Consider the following 25,534-nt stretch of genomic DNA (forward strand, 5'->3'; position numbering starts at 1 on the left):
TTTCCAAATCCAGGTCTGTTTTCCAAATCCAGGTCTGTTTTCCAAATTCAGGTCTGTTATCCAAATGAAAGTCTGTTATCCAAATTCAGGTCTGTTATCCAAATGAAAGTCTGTTATCCAAATACAGGTCTGCTATCCAAATGAAAGTCTGTTTTCCAAATCCAGGTCTGTTATCCAAATTCAGGTCTGTTACCCAAATGAAAGTCTGTTATCCAAATTCAGGTCTGTTACCCAAATGAAAGTCTGTTATCCAAATTCAGGTCTGTTATCCAAATGAAAGTCTGTTATCCAAATACAGGTCTGTTATCCAAATGAAAGTCTGTTTTCCAAATCCAGGTCTGTTATCCAAATTCAGGTCTGTTATCCAAATGAAAGTCTGTTATCCAAATTCAGGTCTGTTATCCAAATGAAAGTCTGTTATCCAAATTCAGGTCTGTTATCCAAATGAAAGTCTGTTATCCAAATTCAGGTCTGTTATCCAAATGAAAGTCTGTTATCCAAATTCAGGTCTGTTATCCAAATGAAAGTCTTATCCAAATACAGGTCTGTTATCCAAATGCATGTCTGTTTTCGAAATGCATGTCTGTTATCCAAATGCAGGCCTGTTACCAAAATGCAGGTCTGTTATCTAAATGCAGGTCTGTTATCCAAATGCAGGTCTGTTATCCAAATGCAGGTCTGTTATCCAAATGCAGGTCTGTTATCCAAATGAAAGTCTGTTTTCCAAATCCAGGTCTGTTATCCAAATGAAAGTCTGCTATCCAAATCCAGGTCTGTTATCCAAATGAAAGTCTGTTTTCCAAATCCAGGTCTGTTTTCCAAATCCAGGTCTGTTTTCCAAATTCAGGTCTGTTATCCAAATGAAAGTCTGTTATCCAAATTCAGGTCTGTTATCCAAATGAAAGTCTGTTATCCAAATACAGGTCTGCTATCCAAATGAAAGTCTGTTTTCCAAATCCAGGTCTGTTATCCAAATTCAGGTCTGTTACCCAAATGAAAGTCTGTTATCCAAATTCAGGTCTGTTACCCAAATGAAAGTCTGTTATCCAAATTCAGGTCTGTTATCCAAATGAAAGTCTGTTATCCAAATACAGGTCTGTTATCCAAATGAAAGTCTGTTTTCCAAATCCAGGTCTGTTATCCAAATTCAGGTCTGTTATCCAAATGAAAGTCTGTTATCCAAATTCAGGTCTGTTATCCAAATGAAAGTCTGTTATCCAAATTCAGGTCTGTTATCCAAATGAAAGTCTGTTATCCAAATTCAGGTCTGTTATCCAAATGAAAGTCTGTTATCCAAATTCAGGTCTGTTATCCAAATGAAAGTCTTATCCAAATACAGGTCTGTTATCCAAATGCAGGCCTGTTACCAAAATGCAGGTCTGTTATCTAAATGCAGGTCTGTTATCCAAATGCAGGTCTGTTATCCAAATGCAGGTCTGTTATCCAAATGCAGGTCTGTTATCCAAATGCAGGTCTGTTATCCAAATGCAGGTCTGTTATCCAAATGCAGGTCTGTTATCCAAATGCACGTCTGTTTTCGAAATGCACGTCTGTTATCCAAATGCATGTCTGTTTTCGAAATGCACATCTGTTATCCAAATGCAGGTCTGTTACCCAAATGCAGGTCTGTTATCCAAATGCAGGTCTGTTATCCAAATGCAGGCCTGTTACCCAAATGCAGGTCTGTTATCCAAATGCAGGCCTGTTACCCAAATGCAGGTCTGTTATCCAAATGCAGGTCTGTTTTTCAAATGCAGGTCTGTTTTCGAAATGCAGGTCTGTTATCCAAATGCAGGTCTGTTATCCAAATGCAGGTCTATTTTCGAAATGCAGGTCTGTTACCCAAATGCAGGTCTGTTATCCAAATGCAGGACTGTTATCCAAATGCAGGTCTGTTTTCGAAATGCAGGTCTGTTATCCAAATGCAGGTCTGTTTTCCAAATGCAGGTCTGTTATCCAAATGCAGGTCTGTTATCCAAATGCATGTCTGTTATCCAAATTCAGGTCTGTTATCCAAATGCAGGTCTGTTTTCGAAATGCACGTCTGTTATCCAAATGCAGGTCTGTTATCCAAATGCAGGTCTGTTATCCAAATGCAGGTCTTTTATCCAAATGCAGGTCTGTTATCCAAATGCAGGTCTTTTATCCAAATGCAGGTTTGTTATCCAAATGCAGGTCTGTTATCTAAATGCAGGTCTGTTATACAAATGCAGGTCTATTTTCCAAATGCAGGTCTATTTTCCAAATGCAGGTCTGTTATCCAAATGCAGGTCTGTTATCCAAATGCAGGTCTGTTATCCAAATGCAGGTCTGTTATCCAAATGCAGTTCTGTTTTCCAAATGCAGTTCTGTTTTCCAAATGCAGGTCTGTTATCCAAATGCAGGTCTATTATCCAAATGCAGGTCTGTTATCCAAATGCAGGTCTGTTATCCAAATGCAGGTCTGTTATCCAAATGCAGGTCTGTTATCCAAATGCAGGTCTGTTATCCAAATGCAGGTTTTGTACAGGGTGAATCAATGGCTCAACAACTATTTCTGCCATGGAGTTCCAGATATCCCACTTATTTCCTGGTTTTAAGAATTTGCGGAAATTCCAAACGTGTGTGATTAAGTTAAAGTAATCCTTACCTTATCCCTCAGAAAATGTCTGCTAATTCCAACGTAAATTATATAGATAATGTAATGGTGTTGGCCTCAATCGCCTGCTAAAGATGTATAAACATTTCAGTGGACACAAGACATTTACATGTGGCATTCCAAAAGTTGTATGAGAAATACTCAGAATAATCCACGATGGGCCAAAAAAGTACAACAAGGCAAACTAGAAGGTTACTTGGTAATGCGCATACCTTGGCTAGGCTGAACAGTTTACGTTTTGTATCACACTGATAGGCCTGATCTGCATCGGGACCTGAACTAAAATCTAATCAGGTTGCTCTTGTCACCTGCCCAACTCATCCACCATAATCCCTTTTTGTCATAATCCGTCCACAACCTTTTGAAATATCCTATACAGCGCCTTCAGAAAGTATTCACACACCTTGACTTTTTCACATTTTGATGTTACAGCCTGAATAAAAAATGGATTAAAATGAGATTTATTTTTGTCACTAAGCTACACATAATACCCCATAATGTCAAAGTGCAATTTTTTTTAGAGATTGTAACAAAATACTTAAAAATGAAAAGCTGAAATGTCTTGAGTCAATAACTATTCAACCCCTTTGCTACGACACTCCAAATTGAGCTCAGGTGCATCCGATTTTCTTTGATCATCCTAGAGATGTTTCTACAACTTGATTGGAGTCCACCTGCGGCCAATTAAATTGATTGGATATGATTTAGAAAGAAACACACCTTTCTATATAAGGTCCCTGTTGTTGACAGTTAACAGTGCATGTCAGAGTATAAACTCTACCATGAAGTACAAGGAACTGTCCGTAGAACTCAGAGATAAAATTGTGAGGAGGCATAGATCTGGGGAAGTGTATAAAACAATTTCTGGTGTTGAAAGTTCCCAAGAGCACAGTGAGCTCCATCATTAGGAAATGGAAAGAATATGGAACTACCCAGATTCTTCCAGATCTGGCCGTCCGACCAAACTGAGCAACCGGGCAAGAAGGGAGGTGACAGGGAGGTGACCAAGAACCCAATGACCACTCTGACAGAACTACAGAATTCCTTGGCTGAGATGGGAGAACCTGCAGGAATGACAACAGTCTCTTGCAGAACTTCACAAATCTTGGCTTTATGGGAGAGTGGCCAGAGGGAAGCCACTCCTGAGAAAAAGGCACATGACAGCACGCCTGGAGTTTGCAAAAAGACACGGGAAAGACCCATGAGGGCATGAGGCAAAATATTCTGTGGTCTGATGAGGCTACCATTGAACTCTTTGGCGTGAATGCAAATCACTACGTCTGGTGGAAACCGAGCACAGCTCATCACCCATCTAACACCATCTCTGTGAAGCATGGTGGTGGCAGCATCATGCTATGGGGATGCTTTTCAGCAGCAGGGACTGGGAAACTTGTAAGGATAGAGGCAACAATGAATGGAGACAAATACAGGAAAATCCTTCAGGACAACCTGCTTCCAAGTGCAAAAGGCCTTAGACTGTGGCAAAATATTTATGTTCCAACAGGACAATGACCCCAAGCATACAGCCGAGGCAACACTGGAATGACTTTAGAACAAGAGCGCCAGAGTCCTTGAGTGGCCCAACCAAAGCCCAGACTTAAATCACATTGAGAATCTGTGGGAAGACTTGAAAATTGCTGTTCATCGACACTCCCCATCCAACTTGACAGAGCTTGAGCAAATCTTCAAGGAAGAATGGGAGAAACTCTCCAAATCCAGATGTGCCAAGCTGATACGGACATACCCAAGAAGACTCGAAGCTGTAATCACTGCCAAAGGCGTTTCTATGATTATTGATTCAGGGGGTTGAATACTTGTAAAAATTATATATTTCTGTGTTTCATTTTAAATTATTTTATAAAAAATTGGACTTTGACATTATGGGGTATTATGTATAGATCAGTGAAAAAAAATCTCAAATTGAATCCATTTTAAATTCAGGCTGTAACACAACAAGATTTGAAAAAGTCAAGGGGTGGGAATACTTTCTGAAGGCACTGTGTTATGTGTATGTATATATATATATATGATTAGTGTTCATACTTATTGTGCAATCTGTGCATCTGACATGGACCTGTGCTGTAACTCAGCGTGCAGGCCGTTCCTGAAGATCTACCAGGGTATGCAGCCTGTGTACACATCTGAGGTGTAGTAAGTAAAAAATTTTTTTACCTGCAACGTGTCGCAGGTCTACAACAACTCCGCATGGTTGCTGTTGCTGTTGCTGTTGTTGTTGTTATTGTGGTTCTTGTTTGGGTAGGTTTCTAGGTCATCTCATCTCGATTCTCGAAGAGATGACCTTGTAAAATGGGTCCATGATGGCCAGATGTCTGTGTCCATCCGTTCTTCCGTCCATCCATTAACTTATTGCTAATTTTGCTACTCCTCCCTTATCACCTGGCTGATTGTTCTGAAACTCGACACATGAATTCAAGGCAGTCGTCTGCACAATTTTTTTGGCTTCGATTTTTCGCTTTTGCATCATGGGGGCTCCGGGGGAGAAGAGGATGTGGGGGGGGGGGGGAGGGGGTTACCTCCTGAAACTTCAGATCCCTCATGGGGATCTCCTTCTGAAACATGGCCTAGTCGCCCCTTATTTACCAGCCAATTGCTGTGAAACTGGATACAGCCCTTCTAATTGATCGCTGGCCCAATCACTCAGCCCCCCCGCCCCCCCAAAACTTCAGAATCCTACTCGTCCCTTATTTAACAACCAATTGCCGAAATCATGTAGGAGGTGGGGGGGGGGGGGGGGGGGAGTGTTAAAATATTAAGTTTTATATTAGGGGGTATCTCGTCTTGGGTTACGGGGCATTATTGTTGCATCAAAAGGACAATTAGGCTATCTTCATAGTATGGATATGTGTGGGAGAGGGCTTGGATTCAGAGCCGGATGAGGAGGGTAGGAGAGATGGGGAATCTGGTATTCAAGATGTTGCATGTGCTGTGTATACCAACATATTGTCATAAAAGCCTGTGGTACGACTGGCATCCACGGCTGTCACAAACTGTGTAATCATTGTGTTCCTGTGTTGTTTCAGCAACGTCCAGAGCGAGAGCACAAACCGACTGTGTGTGACCATCAAGCCTGGCTTGCTTCTTAAAGGAGATATCCTGGTGAGCAAGTTCTGTCTTTAGAATCTTCATTAACATTAAATGCTGAAAAAGACTGCGTTATACTCCATGTTCGTCCTCTATCCTCGTTGAAATAAGGAAGTGGGATTTGCGAATTGTTCAAGTTGATTTTGTGAACAGAAATCTTGCAAGTTCATCTGCAGCATCTGTCCAACTTCACCAATGGCTCAACGTTTGACGTGTCAGTAGTCTAGTTGTACAAGGAGCCAGGGATGGTTAAAAACAAAATTCTTCAAAAAGAAACCGAGTTGTTAGGGTTAGGTTTCCAAACATTTTCCAACATTCCACCAAGTGCAGGAACGACCTGGATAGAAGCTGGACTGTGCATGTTAGCGTGTCCTCCGATTTCCGCAGTTTAACGGCCTTGGTTTGATGAAATTAACCATTTTGATGATTTTGCCCTCTTCCAGGTAAAGTGCTACCATAAGCTGTTCCGGGCTCCGACCAGGGATGTTATATTTCGAGTCCAGTTCCACACTGGTGCCATTCAAGAGTTTCCTCTGACCTTTGGAAAGAAGGACCTTGATGTTGCCTGTTTGGGTAACTATTTGCAGCTATTGTTCTTGCACCCATATCTAGTCATCAATTGGGATTTTGTCCTGTGCTTCTAGACAACAATCTGCCTCCATTTGCCACAAGAGGCCCCTTCACTCACTGTTCGTCTTTTCTCATCCTCCTCATCACTCTCACCTCCTATTCTCCTTTCTCTTTAGCCTTCCTGGTTGGCTTCCAAACCCATAAATCACATCCCATCGTCTTCAAACCCATCTGTTTTTCAACAGCCGCAGTCCATCTCTTGACCGTTGCTGTTATGTACATATTTGTGTTACTGAACTCAGGATTCAGAAATGGAACCAAGTTTTCCTACAAATGAAAGAACACTGTCAGTTAACCCCTGTGTGTCCATGCCCCCTCCCCACTCGCATAACGTCAGCTTTGTTGGCCGTGCTCTTCCGTGTGCCTCATGCGCTGTCCTGTTCCCCACCTGCATTCCCCCGGCTCCGACACTTCAAAACCACATTTTCCTGCTCCTTGTCTGCATTCTCCCACCCCTCTCACCTGTCTTATCCCACTCCCTACCTTAGCTCCCCTGCCTTTCGCCCACATTCCTTTGCCTCTTACCCTTATTTCCATTCCTATCACTCATATTTGGCCTTTTGCCCGTGCTCCCCTGCCTGTCCTCTCCTGCTCCATCAGCTTCTATTCCTCCCATTCCTTTAACAGTATGGAGCTGCATTATTGGAAGATTCTGCTCCAACGTCGTGGATCGCTCCCTACACGTGGTTGCTGCTCCTCCAGACATTGTGTGCTTTGCTTTCACCTGGTGTTCCCAAATCCTCTGCTCATCTCCATAGCAATTCCCAATTCTCTCTGCTCGACTCGAACCTTGCTTTGGCAGTGGTGTCACTGTTCATGGTGGGGTTGGCAAGTTGGTTTATTTCTATGTGGGCAGTTTCTGGCCCAATTCTTTCACGACTGGTTGTCCTGACATTCGACTGAAGGACAGGAAGTTGTAATTTGTTCAGGGTGTTAGCGATAACTCGATTACTCTTCGAGAAAGACCTTGTGGAATCTTTAATATTCACCTAATGCTGGCAGGCAGGACATCCAGCTTGATGTCCATCTGAGGGATGGCACAACTTTGTGATGCACTTTGTCTGTGAAGCATTAATAGGACAGTTTGTAGTTGGGTCGGGCATCGAACCCAGGCCGCGATAGTTCTGAACCATCTTGCCAGACTCGATTTTTGCTCTCGACCGCTTTTTGCAAACCGCTCTCGACCACCTGGAATACCTCAGATTCGCATTCCTCTTTGTGACCACCTGATGTTCATCATCCATGTCTGTTTGGTGTATCATCCACTTTTCAACTATGACTCGACATACACTTCTCTTTCGGTGAACATGGACCGTCCACTAACTACCTTTACTAATCACCTCTTCATCATTTTATGGTGTTTTTACCTGCTGCAATGTGAGCCGGCTGAGTGTTGCCATGAGGCCTTCTGCGAGACTGTGGCACTGACCAAACACTTGAACCTCTCAACCCGGATGTCTACAAATGATGCTTCCTCTCTCCTGGACCAGGTGATGACTATTTTCCATCCAAACTCTCCCATTGTCTCACTTCGCTCCTCTGGCCATGTTCTTATGAAAGTCCGGAAGTTTCCTCAGTCCGACTGTAATTGATTAAAATCTGTCCTCTCTAAGATCAATCAACCAATGTCTAGGATACCACTTCTTTTACAAGCATAATTTGCACAAAAATACTGCTCTTCTTCATTCTCTCTGCATCTGATATTGTGCTGCCTGGGACTACTTTCACAAAAGTCTGCTCTCTTACAAACCGGCCTATCACATCTTGTCTGTATCTAATATATCAATCCCCTCAGGCCACATTACACAGTTAGTATGAATAAGCTGCCATCAAGCAACTTGTACTTTCTCAACATTGAAGGTGAACCCATGTGTCTGCAACCTAATAGGACATCTTACCTGGCCTGAAATTAGTTTAAATCCTTAGGTAAGGAGGAAAACAACATCAGCTTGACCATACAAACTCCCTACTTCCTCAAAGACATGTTAGCACCTTGTTTTACTGTACTTGTATCTGTCGCCAATCTGTATCTGTCTCCAATGTGTGCTCCTCGTCCATCCTCTCCCTAACCTCAATCCGCTGAACTGAAGACTCTGCTGCTCGAAATAAGGAAGAATGTCTGAACTCGGCTCGTATTCACCTTTTTTCAATGGACCAGGAAAGGGTCATTTACTGGTCCAACACATGCAACATGTTATTTGGTCCATCACGACTATGACCTCTTCTGGGCAGACTATATTTCACTCTCTTTCACTTCCTTCTCTCTTTCACTTCCTCCTCTCTTTCACTTCCTCCTCTCTTTCACTTCCTCCTCTCTTTCCCTGCCTTCACTCTTTCCCTGCCTCCTCTCTTTCACTGCCTCCTCTCTTTCACTTCCTCCTAGCACTTCCTTCTCTCTTTCACTTCCTCCTCTCTTTCCCTGCCTCCTCTCTTTCACTTCGTCCTCTCTTTCCCTGCCTTCACTCTTTCCCTGCCTCCTCTTTATCACTTCCTCCTCCCTTTCCCTACGTCCTCTCTTTCCCTGCCTCCTCCTCTTTCCCTTCCTTCACTCTTTCTCTGCCTCCTCTCTTTCATTTCCTCCTCTCTTTCCCTGCCTTCACTCTTTCCCTTCCTCCTCTCTTTCCCTGCCTTCTCTCTTTCCCTGCCACCTCCTCTTTCCCTGCCTCCTCTCTTTCCCTATCTCCTCTTTTTCCCTGCCTCCTTCTCTTTCCCTGCCTTCACTCTTTCTCTGCCTCAACTCTTTCCCTACCTCCTCTCTTTCCCTGCCTCCTCTCTTTCCCTACCGCATCCTCTTTCCCTGCCTTCTCTCTTTCCCTGCCGCCTCCTCTTTCCCTGCCTCCTTCTCTTTCCCTGCCTCCTCTCTTTCCCTGCCTCCTCTCTTTCCCTGCCTTCTCTCTTTCCCTGCCTCCTCCTCTTTCCCTGCCTTCTCTCTTTCCCTGCCTTCTCTCTTTCCCTGCTGCCTCCTCTTTCCCTACCTCCTCTCTTTCCCTGCCTCCTCTCTTTCCCTACCGCATCCTCTTTCCCTGCCTTCTCTCTTTCCCTGCCGCCTCCTCTTTCCCTGCCTCCTCTCTTTCCCTGCCTTCTCTCTTTCCCTGCCTTCTCTCTTTCCCTGCCGCCTCCTCTTTCCCTGCCTCCTCTCTTTCCCTGCCTTCTCTCTTTCCCTGCCGCCTCCTCTTTCCCTGCCTTCTCTCTTTCCCTGCCTCCTCTCTTTCCCTGCCACCTCCTCTTTCCCTGCCTTCTCTCTTTCCCTGCCTTCTCTCTTTCCCTGCCTTCTCTCTTTCCCTGCCTCCTCTCTTTCCCTACCTCCTCTCTTTCCCTGCCTCCTCCTCTTTCCCTGCCTTCACTCTTTCTCTGCCTTCTCTCTTTCACTTCCTCCTCTCTTTCCCTGCCTCCTCTCTTTCACTTCGTCCTCTCTTTCCCTGCCTTCACTCTTTCCCTGCCTCCTCTTTATCACTTCCTCCTCCCTTTCCCTACCTCCTCTCTTTCCCTGCCTCCTCCTCTTTCCCTTCCTTCACTCTTTCTCTGCCTCCTCTCTTTCATTTCCTCCTCTCTTTCCCTGCCTTCACTCTTTCCCTTCCTCCTCTCTTTCCCTGCCTTCTCTCTTTCCCTGCCGCCTCCTCTTTCCCTGCCTCCTCTCTTTCCCTATCTCCTCTTTTTCCCTGCCTCCTTCTCTTTCCCTGCCTTCACTCTTTCTCTGCCTCAACTCTTTCCCTACCTCCTCTCTTTCCCTGCCTCCTCTCTTTCCCTACCGCATCCTCTTTCCCTGCCTTCTCTCTTTCCCTGCCGCCTCCTCTTTCCCTGCCTCCTTCTCTTTCCCTGCCTCCTCTCTTTCCCTGCCTCCTCTCTTTCCCTGCCTTCTCTCTTTCCCTGCCTCCTCCTCTTTCCCTGCCTTCTCTCTTTCCCTGCCTTCTCTCTTTCCCTGCTGCCTCCTCTTTCCCTGCCTCCTCTCTTTCCCTTCCTCCTCTCTTTCCCTGCCTTCTCTCTTTCCCTGCCGCCTCCTCTTTCCCTGCCTCCTCTCTTTCCCTATCTCCTCTTTTTCCCTGCCTCCTTCTCTTTCCCTGCCTTCACTCTTTCTCTGCCTCAACTCTTTCCCTACCTCCTCTCTTTCCCTGCCTCCTCTCTTTCCCTACCGCATCCTCTTTCCCTGCCTTCTCTCTTTCCCTGCCGCCTCCTCTTTCCCTGCCTCCTTCTCTTTCCCTGCCTCCTCTCTTTCCCTGCCTCCTCTCTTTCCCTGCCTTCTCTCTTTCCCTGCCTCCTCCTCTTTCCCTGCCTTCTCTCTTTCCCTGCCTTCTCTCTTTCCCTGCTGCCTCCTCTTTCCCTGCCTCCTCTCTTTCCCTGCCTCCTCTCTTTCCCTGCCTCCTCCTCTTTCCCTGCCTCCTCCTCTTTCCCTGCCTTCACTCTTTCTCTGCCTCAACTCTTTCCCTGCCTCCTCTCTTTCCCTGCCTCCTCTCTTTCCCTGCCTCCTCTCTTTCCCTACCTCCTCTCTTTCCCTGCCTCCTCCTCTTTTCCTGCCTCCTCCTCTTTCCCTGCCTTCACTCTTTCTCTGCCTCAACTCTTTCCCTGCCTCCTCTCTTTCCCTGCCTCCTCTCTTTCCCTGCCTCCTCTCTTTCCCTACCTCCTCTCTTTCCCTGCCTCCTCCTCTTTCCCTGCCTTCACTCTTTCTCTGCCTCAACTCTTTCCATGCACTATAACTTTCTGGACGCTGTTTGTCGGCCTCTGACTGCCTTTCTTCTTTCACTGTCTTTTGTCTCTTTATTTCTTTCTCTGTGTCCTTTATATTAATCCCTTCTTTCTTTCTGTCTCCTTTATATTCTTTATCTTTCTTTCTTTCTTTATTTCTTTGCCTGTCACCTTTCTGTCTTTCTCTGTCTCCTTCTTTCTTTCTTTCTTTCTTTCTTTCTCTGTCTCCTTCTTTCTTTCTTTCTGTCTCCTTTTTTCTTTCTTTCTCTGTCTCCTTCTTTCTTTCTTTCTTTTTCTGTCTCCTTTTTACTTTCTTTCTCTGTCTCCTTTCTTTCTTTCTTTCTTTCTTTGTCTCCTTTCTTTCTTTCTCTGTCTCTTTCGTTTCTCCTTTCTTTCTCTGTCTCTTTCTTTCTCCTCTTTTGTTTTTTTTCCCCATTCATTCATCCACCAGCTTGTTCTAGTCTGTTTGACATTTCCTTTATTCATCACTTTGCTCTTCTACAAGCCTAGATTTTATTTAAAAAAAACAGTGGAGATTGTGGTTGTATATTATTTGGGACTATTTATTTTGATGAAGATGGAGAAGATTTTTGATGGATGCTCGGGAACGAGGACAATTTTGTCTCCTGTGAATGCTTTGATGTGGGTTGTTTTTCCTCCGGATATTCCTTGTGATCCCTTGTTATTTCCAGACGAACGCTTCCATGAGCATGGGAAGGTTGAATTTCGATTTTCAGCGGTGCCTGAAAAAGTACCAGGTATGCTGGTTTGCAAGTCCGGTTTTGCAGAGTGGGGATGAATGCGGGTGACGGGGGTTGTTTTGTATGTTAACACTTTATAACACAAGTTTAAAATGAAACCAGACTGGACTGAGAAATAACACGACAAAAGTGCATTCGAAAGATGAGGAAGCCTGAGGGTTTTAGCTCTCAACCCTACCTTCAATACCCTGTGTTTTCATACACCAGCAACGGTACCGGCCCTATGGGCGGGGCTTCAATTGGGAGGCCCAAATGAAAAGGTAAAATATCAGAAATTGAAGGCTTTTATTTATTTTAAACGATTTATATAAACATCCGTTGAATCATATCACACGCAAATCATCAAAATCTAAACAGTATTTGTAGAATTTCAATAAAAGCCGCATCACTGTTCATCACTGGAGATCACCGCATCACTGGTGATTGATCGGTAAATATCATTCCATCGTGTTTGGAAAAATTGGAAAATTGGGAAAAAATTGGAAAAACAGTATGGCCTATTTTACTCCAAGAGGTCCCAGGAATACCCACCCAAAATTTCGTTGTGATCGGTTCAGCCGTTTTTGCGGTACCTGGGAACAGACGGACGGACATTTGGTGAATTATAGTAAGATTTGCTTCCAGGTTTGTTGATGTTGTTGTGGTTTGTTTTGATTTAAAAACCAAAATGTGTTTTGTGGTATTTTTGTTGTCAGTTAAACCCAAAAAAATCACAAGTACATTGCTGGGTTTTTTGTTTTGTTGATTTACACGTGTTATATACTGCACAATACGCATCGTTAAATGAACGCACATTGTGCGCGTTTGTAGCAAGTTCTGCACTCCAACTTCTGGAAAGTGTAAGTAAATTCCGGTGCTCGAAGCACACATGGTTGCATCATCCTTCAGATGTGCTTAACACGACGTGGCCCCGTCACAGAGTTGACGTGCACTCTGAAAAGATGAGCAGGGAGGAGTGATGATATGATGATGAAAGTTGTTGGGGATGGGGTCGGGGGTTACAATGACCACAAGGTACTTCTGATTTGTGCAATGAATGAAGTTCTAATCAATGTGGCATTCATTCACTCAACTGATTGGTGATTGATTTATTGAAAAAAATTTGGACGTACAAATAAGTCCATTTATTGATTTTCAATTTCTTTTATTTTACATTAACAACTTGATAAAGAGGAAAGGAATGGAGGTGTGTGTGTATACATGTGTGTGTCTGAACATGTGTTATTCGTGTAAATGATAGAGATATTTTGAAAGAAAACAACCTCTAAGTGGAAGCGTGTAGGCTCAGAATTTTAAATAAGAAAGACGAAGGAGGTGGGAGAGGGATGTTTTGGCGCAAGATACGAACGACGCACCACAACCCACCGTGTACCCTGAAGGTACGTACACGTCCAGCGTGTTCTTTAGGCCACCTGGCCCCGAGCTCCGACGAAGCGGATGTAGTTCGGTCATTTGCGCAGCCCTCAGGGAACCTTGACATCTGACCCGAAACGATCTCACGTTTCCAAAATCTGCTGCCACTTCTCAATCTGACATCGGCACTTCATTGAGGACCATGCGGGGAGCGAGGGTTGTGGAGGGTGGACAGGAGGAGTGCATTTCTCGTGTTTCTAATTTCAACTACGGCACATGAACGAGGAATGAGATGAATTTAAAACTCCAAGTGGGTTCATCAGCTCCACCATGGTTTTGGGTTAAACCAACAGCTGCCTTGTAAGAAATGTGAAAGGTGTGTGTGTGTGTGTGTGTTTGTGGGTGTGTGTGTGTCATTCAGGGAAGGTCGCACCAGCAAAACGAAGCCTACATGTGTCACTCACCAGAGGCCTTGAAATAGCAGACAGAACACCAACGCCGTTCACAGGAATCTACTCAATCACAAGTACAGGCCGCTGATGGCCACGCTCTCATGTTTCTGCTCTCCGTCGAAGTTTGGGCCAAACCAGAAGAGCCATGGTCGTGTTCTGTGGCCCGGGAGGCCCCTATCTTGCGAAGACAGATGGGTTGCCAGTTAGATCGAGTGTTTGCCTGCCTCAGGCTCCCTCCGCAGTCCGGCTCCCATGACTCTCTTCCTGTGTGATCACCTCTGTGACCTCCGAGGCCAACTCACATGCTCCGCCACACATTGACGTTGGCTGTGGCTGTTCTGATTGTTGTTGTTGTATTCTCACTGTATGGTGATGAAGAAGATGTTTCATGTGAACTTTCTAGAATATGAGGCGCGTGTGCATGTCCAATCCTGCCTGCGAATGTCCTGATGAATATTCTTGGAAAGAATCTCATTCAATCACGTTCCGGATTTCATTGGGAAAAGTCCTGTAATAGAGGTAGACTCATTCAATGAAATCTGATGATCTGCTGTCAAGGTTGATTTGATTGATTTCACTTGATTTTTCATTTGATTTTCATTGAATGATTTGCTTTTTCACTCACTCACCGCAGGCAGGTTGGTGGTCTTTCTGTCTTCTCCAGACTCCTCTCCGGCCTTGCTCCCCCAGCTCTCTCTGGGCTCTGTCCCCCCAATATTCCTTCAGGTCGCACAAGATCTGCCTGCAACCCTCTTATGGTTAAACTGCCAAAATCTAGGCTCTCTGCTCACCTTCACTCCCTTCAATCCCACTCCTCCCTCCAGGTCTTTAAAACAGCTGTTCACCACCATCTCTTATCTTCCCCCATCCAAAACCTTGATCTTTTCTACCCCCATTAATTCACCCCAGATCCACTTTTTTTTTTTTTTTTTTTTTTTTGTATACTGAATCGAGGCTCGTGAAAGAGTTGACATTTACTTCACAAACAAATCAACCAGACAAACAAAATATATAAAAAGAGGGAGCGGAAGACAAGAGAATGGGAAGCACACAAACACTTGAGAGCACACAACATTTAAGAGCAGGGAGATGTGTGGGAGGGAGAGGGCTTGGGGGGAGGAGGCGTGGGAAGGGGGGGGGGGGGGGGGGAGGTTTTTTGAAATACCAACTTCTTTCCTGGAAGTTCCTTGCAGTGTCCATGTGTTTTATACCTCTCTCACCACCCCCCCCCCCCCCCCCGCCTTCCCATGCCTCCTCCCCCCAAGCCCTCTCCCTCCCACAGATCTCCCGATGTCCCCGTTCTCTGCTGTTGTACTTGTGTGCTTCCCTCTCTCTCCCCATCCTGTCTCCCGCTCCCTTTATTGTATGTTTTGTGTGTCCGATTGATGTTAGCTCTTCCACGAGCCTCGATCTTGTATACAAATAAATAAATAAATAAATAAAGAGCTGTGAACTTTACCAAGAAACCATGTAATCTGCATATTTAGTTGAGTGAAGGTTATTGACTTAAAAGTTTTCATATCAGTAAACAGGAGTGACAGGATGGCCTATTGGCCTAGTCTAGAGGTATTGTGCATTGGCCTCTAAGCTGTCTCGCCTGGGTTAGAATCCCAACCCAGCTATAAACTGCCATCCTGGTGTTTCGCAGGCAGGGTGTTTCATCATTGTGTTTGCCGTCCCTCAAATGGTCCTTACACGGGCTGGCAGCATTCGTTGGTGGACGTTAAATATCCCACGGTGTCCTTCACGAGTCGGCGATCTATCACCGGCAACACGGACAAAGTACAAATTCCTGTCCTAACCAGCAGAGGGCATTGCATCAGCGGCACAGCCGCACCCTCAGCCAATGATGCCATCCCGCAGTCTTGTGCCCCATACGAACGATGACGATTTCACCAAATGGAATGAATCAGTCGGTTGTGAGCGAGATATTCAGTCTGGACTTGCGTTTGATTCCCGATGCATTGTGGGCATAAGAGCTGCCATTCTGGTACCGTGCCAACAGGAGGCATGGCATCTCTGGGCCTGATGGAGTTATATTTGGATTTGAGTTGGCCCTCTCATCCACATTCATCTTGTCGATGCTGCAGATCCCTTATTATCTGTAAGCCACTGTGAGCTCGTACCTGAGCCAAATCTGCTTGGCGTTGATGGATGCGTGAGTACCTGTAGCACCGCATACAGGAAGTGAGTGCTGGATGTTGACCTGACTTGGCGTTGATGGATGCATGAGTACCTGTAGCACCACATACAGGAAGTGAGTGCTGGATGTTGACCTGACACTTGTGATTGGCCTCACAGCATCCTCGTGTGATTCAATATTTCATGACATTTCTTCATAATCTGTTGCTTTACATGAATTCTCGCAAGTGATTGGTGCTAATCTGAGGAAGACCCCACAGCTTGCCATCAATGAAACTGCTGCTCTCTTCAACCCTCGTTAGTCAAACAACTTTGTCACAGTTCGACGCTCATTTTGAGATTTGTTTCTTTTTCTATTGATAAATGTAACAACCAGCTTGACGTCCCTTCCCAAGGGCAGCGTTATGATGCTAAATGAAGTTTGCAAAGCACTCGGGTGACAGTTTGCAAACCCGACATGTCGGGGCTTTGCCCTCTTCACCAAACCGATGGTTACGGTACCCTGACTACATCTATCTATAATTCCAGTAATCTCTGTGTGTGTGTGTGTGTGTGTGTCTGTCTGTCTGTATGTATGTATGTATGCGACCGCTGTTTCTCGACAACCACGGGTCCGATATACTTGAAACTTGCCAGGTATATTGCTGGGGACCCGAGGATGTGCCTTTTCAAGGTTTGAAATTAATCGGACAAGTGGTTCCCAAGGTATGGTCACCGTACTCGCAAGCCGTTCGCTTTGGCTTTGCGAATGGACCAAACCATTTCATGTAAATAGAGGGGGGGGGGGGGGGGGTTCTGTGGTCGTTGCGAATGGACCAAACCATTTCATGTAAATAGAGGGGGGGGGGGGGGGGTTCTGTGGTCGTTACTGCCACGTGGTTTCAAAGTTTTTTTTTGTTGTTGTTGTTTGCACGCATGTTTTTTTGCACGCACGTACGGGCAAGCACGTACGGGCGTGCCCGTACGTGCGGGCACGCCCTAGTCTATCTATAATTCCAGCAATCTCTGTGTGTGTGTGTGTGTGTGTGTGTGTGTGTGTGTGTGTGTGTGTGTGTGTGTGTGTGTGTGTGTGTGTGTGTGTGTCTGTCTGTATGTATGTATGCGACCGCTGTTTCTCGACAACTACCGGTCCGATATACTTGAAACTTGCCAGGTATATTGCTGGGGACCCGAGGATGTGCCTTTTCAAGGTTTGAAATTAATCGGACAAGTGGTTCCCAAGGTATGGTCACCGTACTCGCAAGCCGTTCGCTTTGGCTTTGCGAATGGATCAAACCATTTCATGTAAATAGAGGGGGGGGGGGGGGGGGTTCTGTGGTCGTTGCGAATGGACCAAACCATTTCATGTAAATAGAGGGGGGGGGGTTCTGTGGTCGTTACTGCCACGTGGTTTCAAAGTTTTTTTTTGTTGTTGTTTGCACGCATGTTTTTTTGCACGCACGTGCGGGCACGCCCTAGTATAGATAACCCGATAGATAACCCACCATTCGCTGCCATGTATGTTCTACCACACACGTGTTCTCATTACAACATCGCCTGTGCTTCGTTTGAACCCAAGAATCGACTGTTTTGGCAAGAGAGAAAGTTTTTTTCTTTCTGTGCAGTTGACACCGTGACTTGTCTGTGTCCTTGCAGACAGTGAGGACTTGCGGAACGCTGCAGGAGTCACGGTGGATTACAACACATCAGACCCGCTGGTGAGGTGGGATTCTTACGAGAGCTTTTCCAGTCGTCGCCACAATGTGAATGATGGTAGGGCCTGTTGCTGCACCCCCTTGCCTATTGCTGCACACCTACCCTATTGCTGCACCCATTGCATAGTGCGACACCCTAGCATATTGCTGCACACCTGGCATATTGCTGCGGCCATCGCATATTGCTGCACACCCTAGCCTATTGCTGCACCCACTGCATATTTCTGCACCCCATCGCATATCGCTGCACCCATTGCATATTACTGCCCCCCATGCCTATTGCTGCACCCCTCGCCTATTGCTGCACCTCCATGCATATTGCTGCACCCCCGTGCCTATTGCGGCACCCCATCGCCTATTGCTGCACCTCACACATATTGCTGCACCCCTCGCATATCGCTGCACCTCTAGCATATTGCTGCACACCCTAGCCTATTGCGGCACCCCATTGCCTATTGCTGCACCTCGCACATATTGCTGCACCCCTCGCATATCGCTGCACCTCTAGCATATTGCTGCACACCCTAGCCTATTGCTGCACCCCATCGGCCATTGGTGCACCCTGGCATATTGCTGCACCCCCTTGCCTATTGCTGCACCCCTTGCATATTGATGCACCCCTAGTATATTGCTGCATACCCATGCCTAATGCTGCACCCCTAGCCTATTGCTGCACCCCCTTGCCTATTGCTGCACCCCATAGCCAATTGATGCACCCCTTGCATATTGCTGCACCCTTGCCTATTGCTGCACCCCTTGCATATTGCTGCACCCCCTAGTATATTGCTGCATCCCATGCCTAATGCTGCACCCTCTTGCCTATTGCTGCGCCCCCTTCGTCCCCCCTCCTTTGCTTCAGCATTTCTGCTCAAACTAGCAAAATAAGTAACATTGTAGATTAATTTCCAAAAAATTATCAGAGGTTGTCTCCAGATTCATATCAGATCTCATGAGAAATCAAAGGAGCTTCAAGTGAGAATAATTATAGGTGAAGTGTTTCTGTAGTTTCGGGAAAGAAAAAAGGTGTTTAGTATAAGTAGTGAACGTACGTTTTGTTGTATTATAGGCAGAGCTTAAAAGGTAACCTGGTCCTGTAGATCACTACCATTATTGTCCCTACAGACATGTCTAACTGGAGTTTACTTTTCCTCCATAAGAGGGCTCTGGACCTACATCAGTCACTTCCTTTCTCTAATAAGCCATTGCCAACGATTTGGGGTGTCTGTTTGTTTGTCTGTGAGCAGGATATCTCAACGGTATGGACTAATTCAGACGAAACTTGGTGGACAGGTCCGGTGTGTGACGAGGATGAACTGATTTGATTAGGATGAAGACCCGAATCCAGATATGAAATCTTTTTAGTGATTCTTCACCATTGAGAGTTCGGGCCAAACCGATATATAGCGCAATATCTCAAAAGGTTGTGGACGTTTTGGGATGAAATTTGGTGCACAGGATGGGAGGGTGACGATGAGGAGATGATTCGATTTTGGTTCAGGTCCAGATCCAGATCCGGCCTATCAGTGGATACAAAATGTTTACCGTTCAGCCAGGTGGAGGTATGCTCTCTACCGAGTGCCGTTCTAGTTTAATACTGCAATATATATATATATATTTTTTTTTTTTTTTTTTTTGCTGATGACCGGGATGAGGATTTATCAAAATTGGTTTATTTTGGCTTTTTTCATGCTATTATTGCCTACTCGTCGCTTCGCTGATGGATTCGATCAAAAGAGAGAATGTTGTACTTCACAAACATATTGCATGTCTATTTGTGAGTGTCAATGACGATGTCAATTGAAGTGAAACACATGAAAAAAGGATCTTTTAAAATACATAGTTGTCGTTGTGTCTACTGTTGTTGTTTTTGTGTTTCATATGTTCACTTATAATATGTATATATATATATATTTGTCTGTGAGCAGGATATCTCAGTCATGGATTAATTCAGACGAAACTGGACAGGTTCGGTGGAACGTTTTTTTGGAGTAAAAAAAAAAAAATGGCTCGATAGTGCCTAAAGTTTTAAAAATTAATGATAGTTATATTATACAAGTACACATTCTCATAAATAAATACAAAACAATCACCAGACATTTGAACACAAATAAATCAAACAATTCCGGAAGTGCACGAATTTGGTAGTACGGCTTCTTCTTCTTCCTATTCGGCATCACACTTAACGCAGAAACGGGATGAATGCCACATTCACCAGCATATATTTAACGAAAAGGTGATGAATCCCCTTCCTCCCCTGCCTACCCCCCTTTACCCCTACCCCCCTTCCCCCTCCTCCCCTACTCCCTCCCCCTCCCCCCTCCTCCCTTGCCCCCCTCACCCCCCCATTCCCCTCTTGCCCCCTCCCCCCGCCCCTTCTCCTCCATCCCCCTCCACCCCATCCCCCCTCCACCCCCATCCCTCCTTCCCCCCCCCTGTCCTCCCCTCCCCCGCCCGGCAATGCCGGGTACTTCTGCTGGTATATATATATATTGCTATGAAAAGTTTTACCAGGTCTATGGCACTCTGATTCATGGACCATTTGTGGTGAACGACTCCAAAATACCACATGGTGCTTCACATCGTAATGATTGAAGCACAGGTCAAGGCCGTTTGGACCAGCATGCATGTGCCGTATCCACATTCGATCACTTCCCCCAAAATGGAGGTTCTGCTAATTGATTGAACAGCTAGCCTTAAAAAATGGGAATTTGGCTGGGATACCACCACATTGGCCTGCTGTTTTTTTGACTGGGTCTGAAGAAGTGGAATGCAGGGAAGGTAGGAATGGAGTCTAAGGTTTTGATTTTTAGATCTCATGACTTTGACTTGAACTTGGATTGAACTGGTTGGTAGTTTGACTACGTAACTGCACATGGGGATGCAGAATGCCATCCACACCTTGCATGCAGTATGCTGATGTGGTCAAATAATTCATTTGACTCGGATGAAAAATAGTAAACTGATTACAGAGTGAATACTTCTCTTCACAAAAACACACAACATAACAGTCAACGTGATGTAATTTCCTGTATTTGTTTTTTGTTTTTTTAATCCTTATCCTAATACTTACCGTATCTGTCTCGGTACAAGTCAATACTTTTCTGCCCAGAAAATCCTGGCCTCGACTTGTATTCAAAATCGACTTATCCACGTGCTCAGATATTGAATTGCATAAATGAACAAGAAGGAGCAATCAGAGATTGCAGACCCTCACCAGGACGTTTTTAGTGGTTTTAGGGCTTTTGTATTAAAACAAATATGACGGCCAAACCACATGACCGATGACCTCATCATTTTTTTTTCCTCCACCAATTTATCCCTAGATGACGCTCAAGAAATTTCATCTTGATCGGATGAAGTTTTGTACTTGTCGAATTATGATGTCATAATTGAGGCACCCATGACATCATCAATAATATATGTTATTCCCCATGGAGAGTTCCTTACAATGAGCCATGTCTCTATTTTTTCTTTGCAGCGCTTTCGGAGATATAGATGTGCAAAGTTTTTCGGTTTTTCCAAGATGGCGCCCATACCACGTGACCTATGGTGTCATAACTATCATTAAAATGTCTACAGGAGGAGGTGCACGTATGGTGAAAAATTCCTGTCAATCGGACCAACGGTTGCAGAGAAAATCATATTTATTCTGTGCGGACAAACAGGCAAACAAATCAATGAAAAATCAGAGCGAGAAACAAAAACAGAACAGAAAAACAAAAACAGAGCGACACTTGGCAAAACAGAACAAAGTAGAATGGCACTCAGTAGAGCATCCTTTTGACCTCACAAATAATTCGTGGTTGAATTCAGTGATCTGATATGCAAGTCGTCTTCAAAGTTTAAATTAATCGGATAAAAATTGTGGATTTTATAAATTTGAAAAAAGTGGCTGACCTTTGGCCTAAGTTGACCTTTTGGCCTGCGCTGATCTTAAAAATAGTTGGTGGTTGAATTCAGGTAGCCGATATGTAAATCCTATTCAAATTTCAAGTGAATCAGATGAAAATTGAGGATTTTAGAAATTTGAAATTGTTGTTGACCTTTGGCCTATGTTTACCTTTTGGCCTACACTGATTTCAAAAATTGTTGGTGGTTGAATTCAGGTAGCCGATATGTAAATCCTATTCAAATTTCAAGTGAATCAGATGAAAATTGAGGATTTTAGAAATTTGAAATTGTTGTTGACCTTTGGCCTATGTTTACCTTTTGGCCTGCGCTGATCTCAAAAATTGTTGGTGGTTGAATTCAGTTAGCTTATATGAAAATCCTATTCAAATTTCAAGTCAATTGGATGAAAATTGAGGATTTTAGGAATTCGAAAAAAGTGGTTGATCTTTGGCCTATGTTGACCTTTCTACCATTTGACCTCAAAAATATATGGGATTTTGTCGGACCACGAACTCTACCATTTGGTGAAGTTTCGTGACCTGTAGGCTTCGTTGAGGTTGACTTTTATTTATTTATAATATATTTATAAAAGTATAAGTGAGCGGACAGACAAACAGACACACAAACACACAAACCGGAGTGGCCAACATACTTGCAAAACAATTTTTTTTTCTTTGCCAAGTAACAAACGGACTCAAATGCAATACCTGCTCCTCTGGCTCCTCTGGCTCTGGCCTCGAGAGATGACACCTCCAAGCCTCCATTTAGGAGTAACCATGTTGGAGCATGTTTCTTAACAACCCTTTGGGCTGCGGAGTTATCCGTCGGTAGTGGCGGTAGTGGTAATAAGTATGTAATAAGTAATAAGTAATAAGTAATAAGTATGATATTTTCTGAAAATGAAATTTTTTCAAAATAAATTGTATAATTGTTAATTAAAAACACTCCACAACAAGTTTCCACTTAACACCTTGGATGCGTTTCTAGAAAGTTCAACGTTAAGAAAACGACGTGAAGTGGACGAGATATTCCCATGGACGCCATATTATTATAACTAGAGAAATACCCGTGCTACGCACTGGTGGGAGGCCAGAAGCAAACAGGCGATGCAGAAACGGCGAATGCTAAAGCATGAAACCAATAAATTCCACATTCCTGTGGCATCTTCAGTCGCACGTCAGACATGGACAGCAAGTTCGTGAAGGACTTCCATGAAAAACGTACCTGTTCGCAAACAAACGGGTACGTTCACGTATAGAAACATCGATCGTGGGGCCGTGGCGAATCTGCATATGGCGATGGCAAAATCTCAGTAATTGAAGGGGTTTTTATTTATTTTAAACGATTCATATAAACATCCGTTGAATCATATCACACGCAAATCATCAAAATCTAAACAGCATATCGATCAATATTGTTCCATCGTGTTTCAAATCGTGATCGATACACTATGATCGTGATGATCGTGATCGTGAATCGTGATCGATAATCGTGTTCACAATCGCCATGTCGTATGTACTCCCGATACGTGTACCAAATTCCCGAAACGTGTAACTGTACCAAATCAACAGTTAAAAGGATTTTGAGCCGATAGCTGTTCCGGCCTTGGCAAGATCGATGGAGACAGCGATCTGTTAGCGATCGATGGAGACATGTTGCTTTCCCGGGTGCAGCCGTTTGTGCGTCGTCACAATGAGGACAATGAACGTTATGCGAACGCGAATGTTATGCGGGAGTCCAAACCTGAGAATGCTGGAGACTAAAACTGAAATTGGGAAAACTAAATAGCCTATTTTACTCCCAGGGGTCCCAGGATTATCCACCCAAAATATCTTTGCGATCGGTTCAGCAGTTTTTACGGGACCTTCCAACAGACAGACGGACATTTGGTGAATTATAGTAAGATGGAGGTTGCATTCCGAGAGCACATTGTCAGTCACCATAACATAACTTTAACACCACTTAACGACATATTGGAGACAAATATTAAACGAGAATGGCACTCAGTAGAGCGCATACCTCCGCCAGGTGGACATTTTATGATTTGTGTCCACTGATAGGCTGGATCTGGATCCGACATGAACCAAAATCGAATCAGCTTGTTCTTGTCATCTAACCAACTCATTTAACCAACTCGTACACAACTTTTTGAAATGTGCTATATATCGTTTTAGGGCCCCATCTCGCAATGGTCATGAATCGCTTAATAAATTAAAAATTCCCGTATCCGGATCCGGATTCGAATCTTCTCCAAAATTGAATCAATTCGTCCTCGTCATATACCTAACCTGGTCATCAAGTTTCGTCCGAATCCATCCACAACTTTTTGAGATATCCTGTTCATAGACAAACAGACAGGCGGAGGTGAAAACACAACCTCCATCCACCTTTGGTGGTGGAGGGAAAGAAAGCGCGCCAAAAGGTAAACCTTTTATGGAACTCCTTTTTGTGGCTCTCTAATGATCGATCCCCTCCGAACCCCCACCCTTACCCTACTCTCTGTTGCCTTCTCGCCCCTTTGCTCCTCCGTCACAGTTTACCCTAAAATACACGCCCTAAAATAAAAGATCCTTTTTATAATCTCCGACACTCCATCCCTTGGCACAGCCGTTACCTGGCACTCCGGCACGCACACTGCAGCACTGTTAGCCTGTCCATGGCCATGCTCGGGTAACCTCAGTGCATCGGTGGATGGTTATCTTGCCTGGCCGTCCCTTATTTGGCCCACGGTGCCGAGCGTTCGACATTCCGCCGTTTGAAATGGTCGATCCATTTGCCGTCTGATGGTGAGGCTGACAGTGAGGTTAGAGAAGGGAGTTTAAAGCCCCCCAGGCGACCATTTGGTCTTTTCTTCCCCGAGTAGACAGACACTCGACTTTGAGTGTACGTGGAAATGTTACCTTTCGCTGGTACCAAGATTTGGAGGTTTGACCCATTCATCTGTTAACTGTATGAAGGTGAGAATTATTCTTAAAAAAAAAAAATTCTTTTTATTTGTCATTTCATATCATCATCGTTGCTTGAACTATGAGGTCTTGCATAAGGCGCTATGAAAACCGACCAGCAGTTTGCAGTGATGGAGGAAATGGAATTTGAATCCGGGTTTATATGGCGGGATGCCTACATCTGTGAATCCATTTCATCACTGGATGAACAAAAGATCGTGATTGGAAATGCAACATCCCAGTGATAGTTTGAGCCCTGAGCCTTGGGTCCCCCAACACCTGCAATTGGCTCGATACGCGTCACGCATGGTTTTGTTGCTGGATTTTACCGGCATGAAATTCCACAACAGTCAGGGATTGCATCACCTGAGGATCGGTGGGAGGATGTTGTGGTGGAAGGGCTAGTGAAATGGTGCAAATGTTCTTTTATTATTATTAAATATTTCACAGCACAGCTACATGTATGTGCTTCATGTACACCACATCATACTATAACCTGGGAGTGTGCCATAACTTATGGGATTTTGCTATAGATAATAAGAACATGTGTGTTACATGACATTCATGTTGATGAGAACATGCATGTTACATGACATTCGTGTTGATGAGAACATGTGTAACGACATTCGTGTTGATGAGAACATGTGTGTGACGTGACATCCATGTTGAGAACGTGTGTAAGAGGACATCAGTGTTGAAGAGAACATGTGTGTGACATGACATCCATGTTGAGAACGTGTGTAACATGACATCAGTGTTGATGAGAACATGTGTGTATCATGACATCCGTGTTGATGAGAACATGTGTGTGACATGACATCCATTTTCATGAGATCATGCATGCAACATGACATCCATTTTCATGAGAGCATGCATGTGACATACCATTCATGATGATTATAACATGTGTGTAACATAACATTCGTGTTAATGAGTACAAGTGTGTTCCATAACATTCATGTTGATGAGAACATGCATGTTACATCCCATTTGCATTGATGAGAACATGTGTGTCACTTGACATCCATGATGAGAGCATGCATGTTACATGACAATCATGTTGATGAGAACATGCATGTTACATGACAGTAATGTTGATTAGAACATGTGTGTAACATGATATCCGTGTCGATGAGAACATGTGTGTAACATGCCATCCGTGTTGATGAGAACATGCGTGTAACATGACATCCGTGTTGATGAGTGCATGTCTGTAACATGAGATATGTGTTCATGAGTACTTGCA

General features: G+C 44.5%; 1 protein-coding gene across 14 annotated transcripts in view; it reads left to right on the forward strand.

The window, feature by feature from the left end:
* Positions 1-25,534, forward strand: part of LOC137437491 (tensin-3-like) — a 376,468-nt gene that overhangs the window by 263,120 nt on the left and 87,814 nt on the right. For all 14 annotated transcript variants that reach the window (XM_078766918.1, XM_078766921.1, XM_078766912.1 and 11 more), the window contains 5 exons: positions 4,729-4,789; positions 5,680-5,755; positions 6,184-6,313; positions 11,743-11,808; positions 17,394-17,510. In XM_078766918.1, the coding sequence (XP_078623044.1) occupies positions 4,729-4,789; positions 5,680-5,755; positions 6,184-6,313; positions 11,743-11,808; positions 17,394-17,510 (450 nt within the window). The remainder of the gene's footprint in view (positions 1-4,728; positions 4,790-5,679; positions 5,756-6,183; positions 6,314-11,742; positions 11,809-17,393; positions 17,511-25,534) is intronic.

The sequence above is a fragment of the Myxine glutinosa genome, chromosome 12 (genome assembly GCF_964187855.1).
Source record: "Myxine glutinosa chromosome 12, kmMyxGlut1.1, whole genome shotgun sequence".
NCBI classification, from domain to species: domain Eukaryota; kingdom Metazoa; phylum Chordata; class Myxini; order Myxiniformes; family Myxinidae; genus Myxine; species Myxine glutinosa.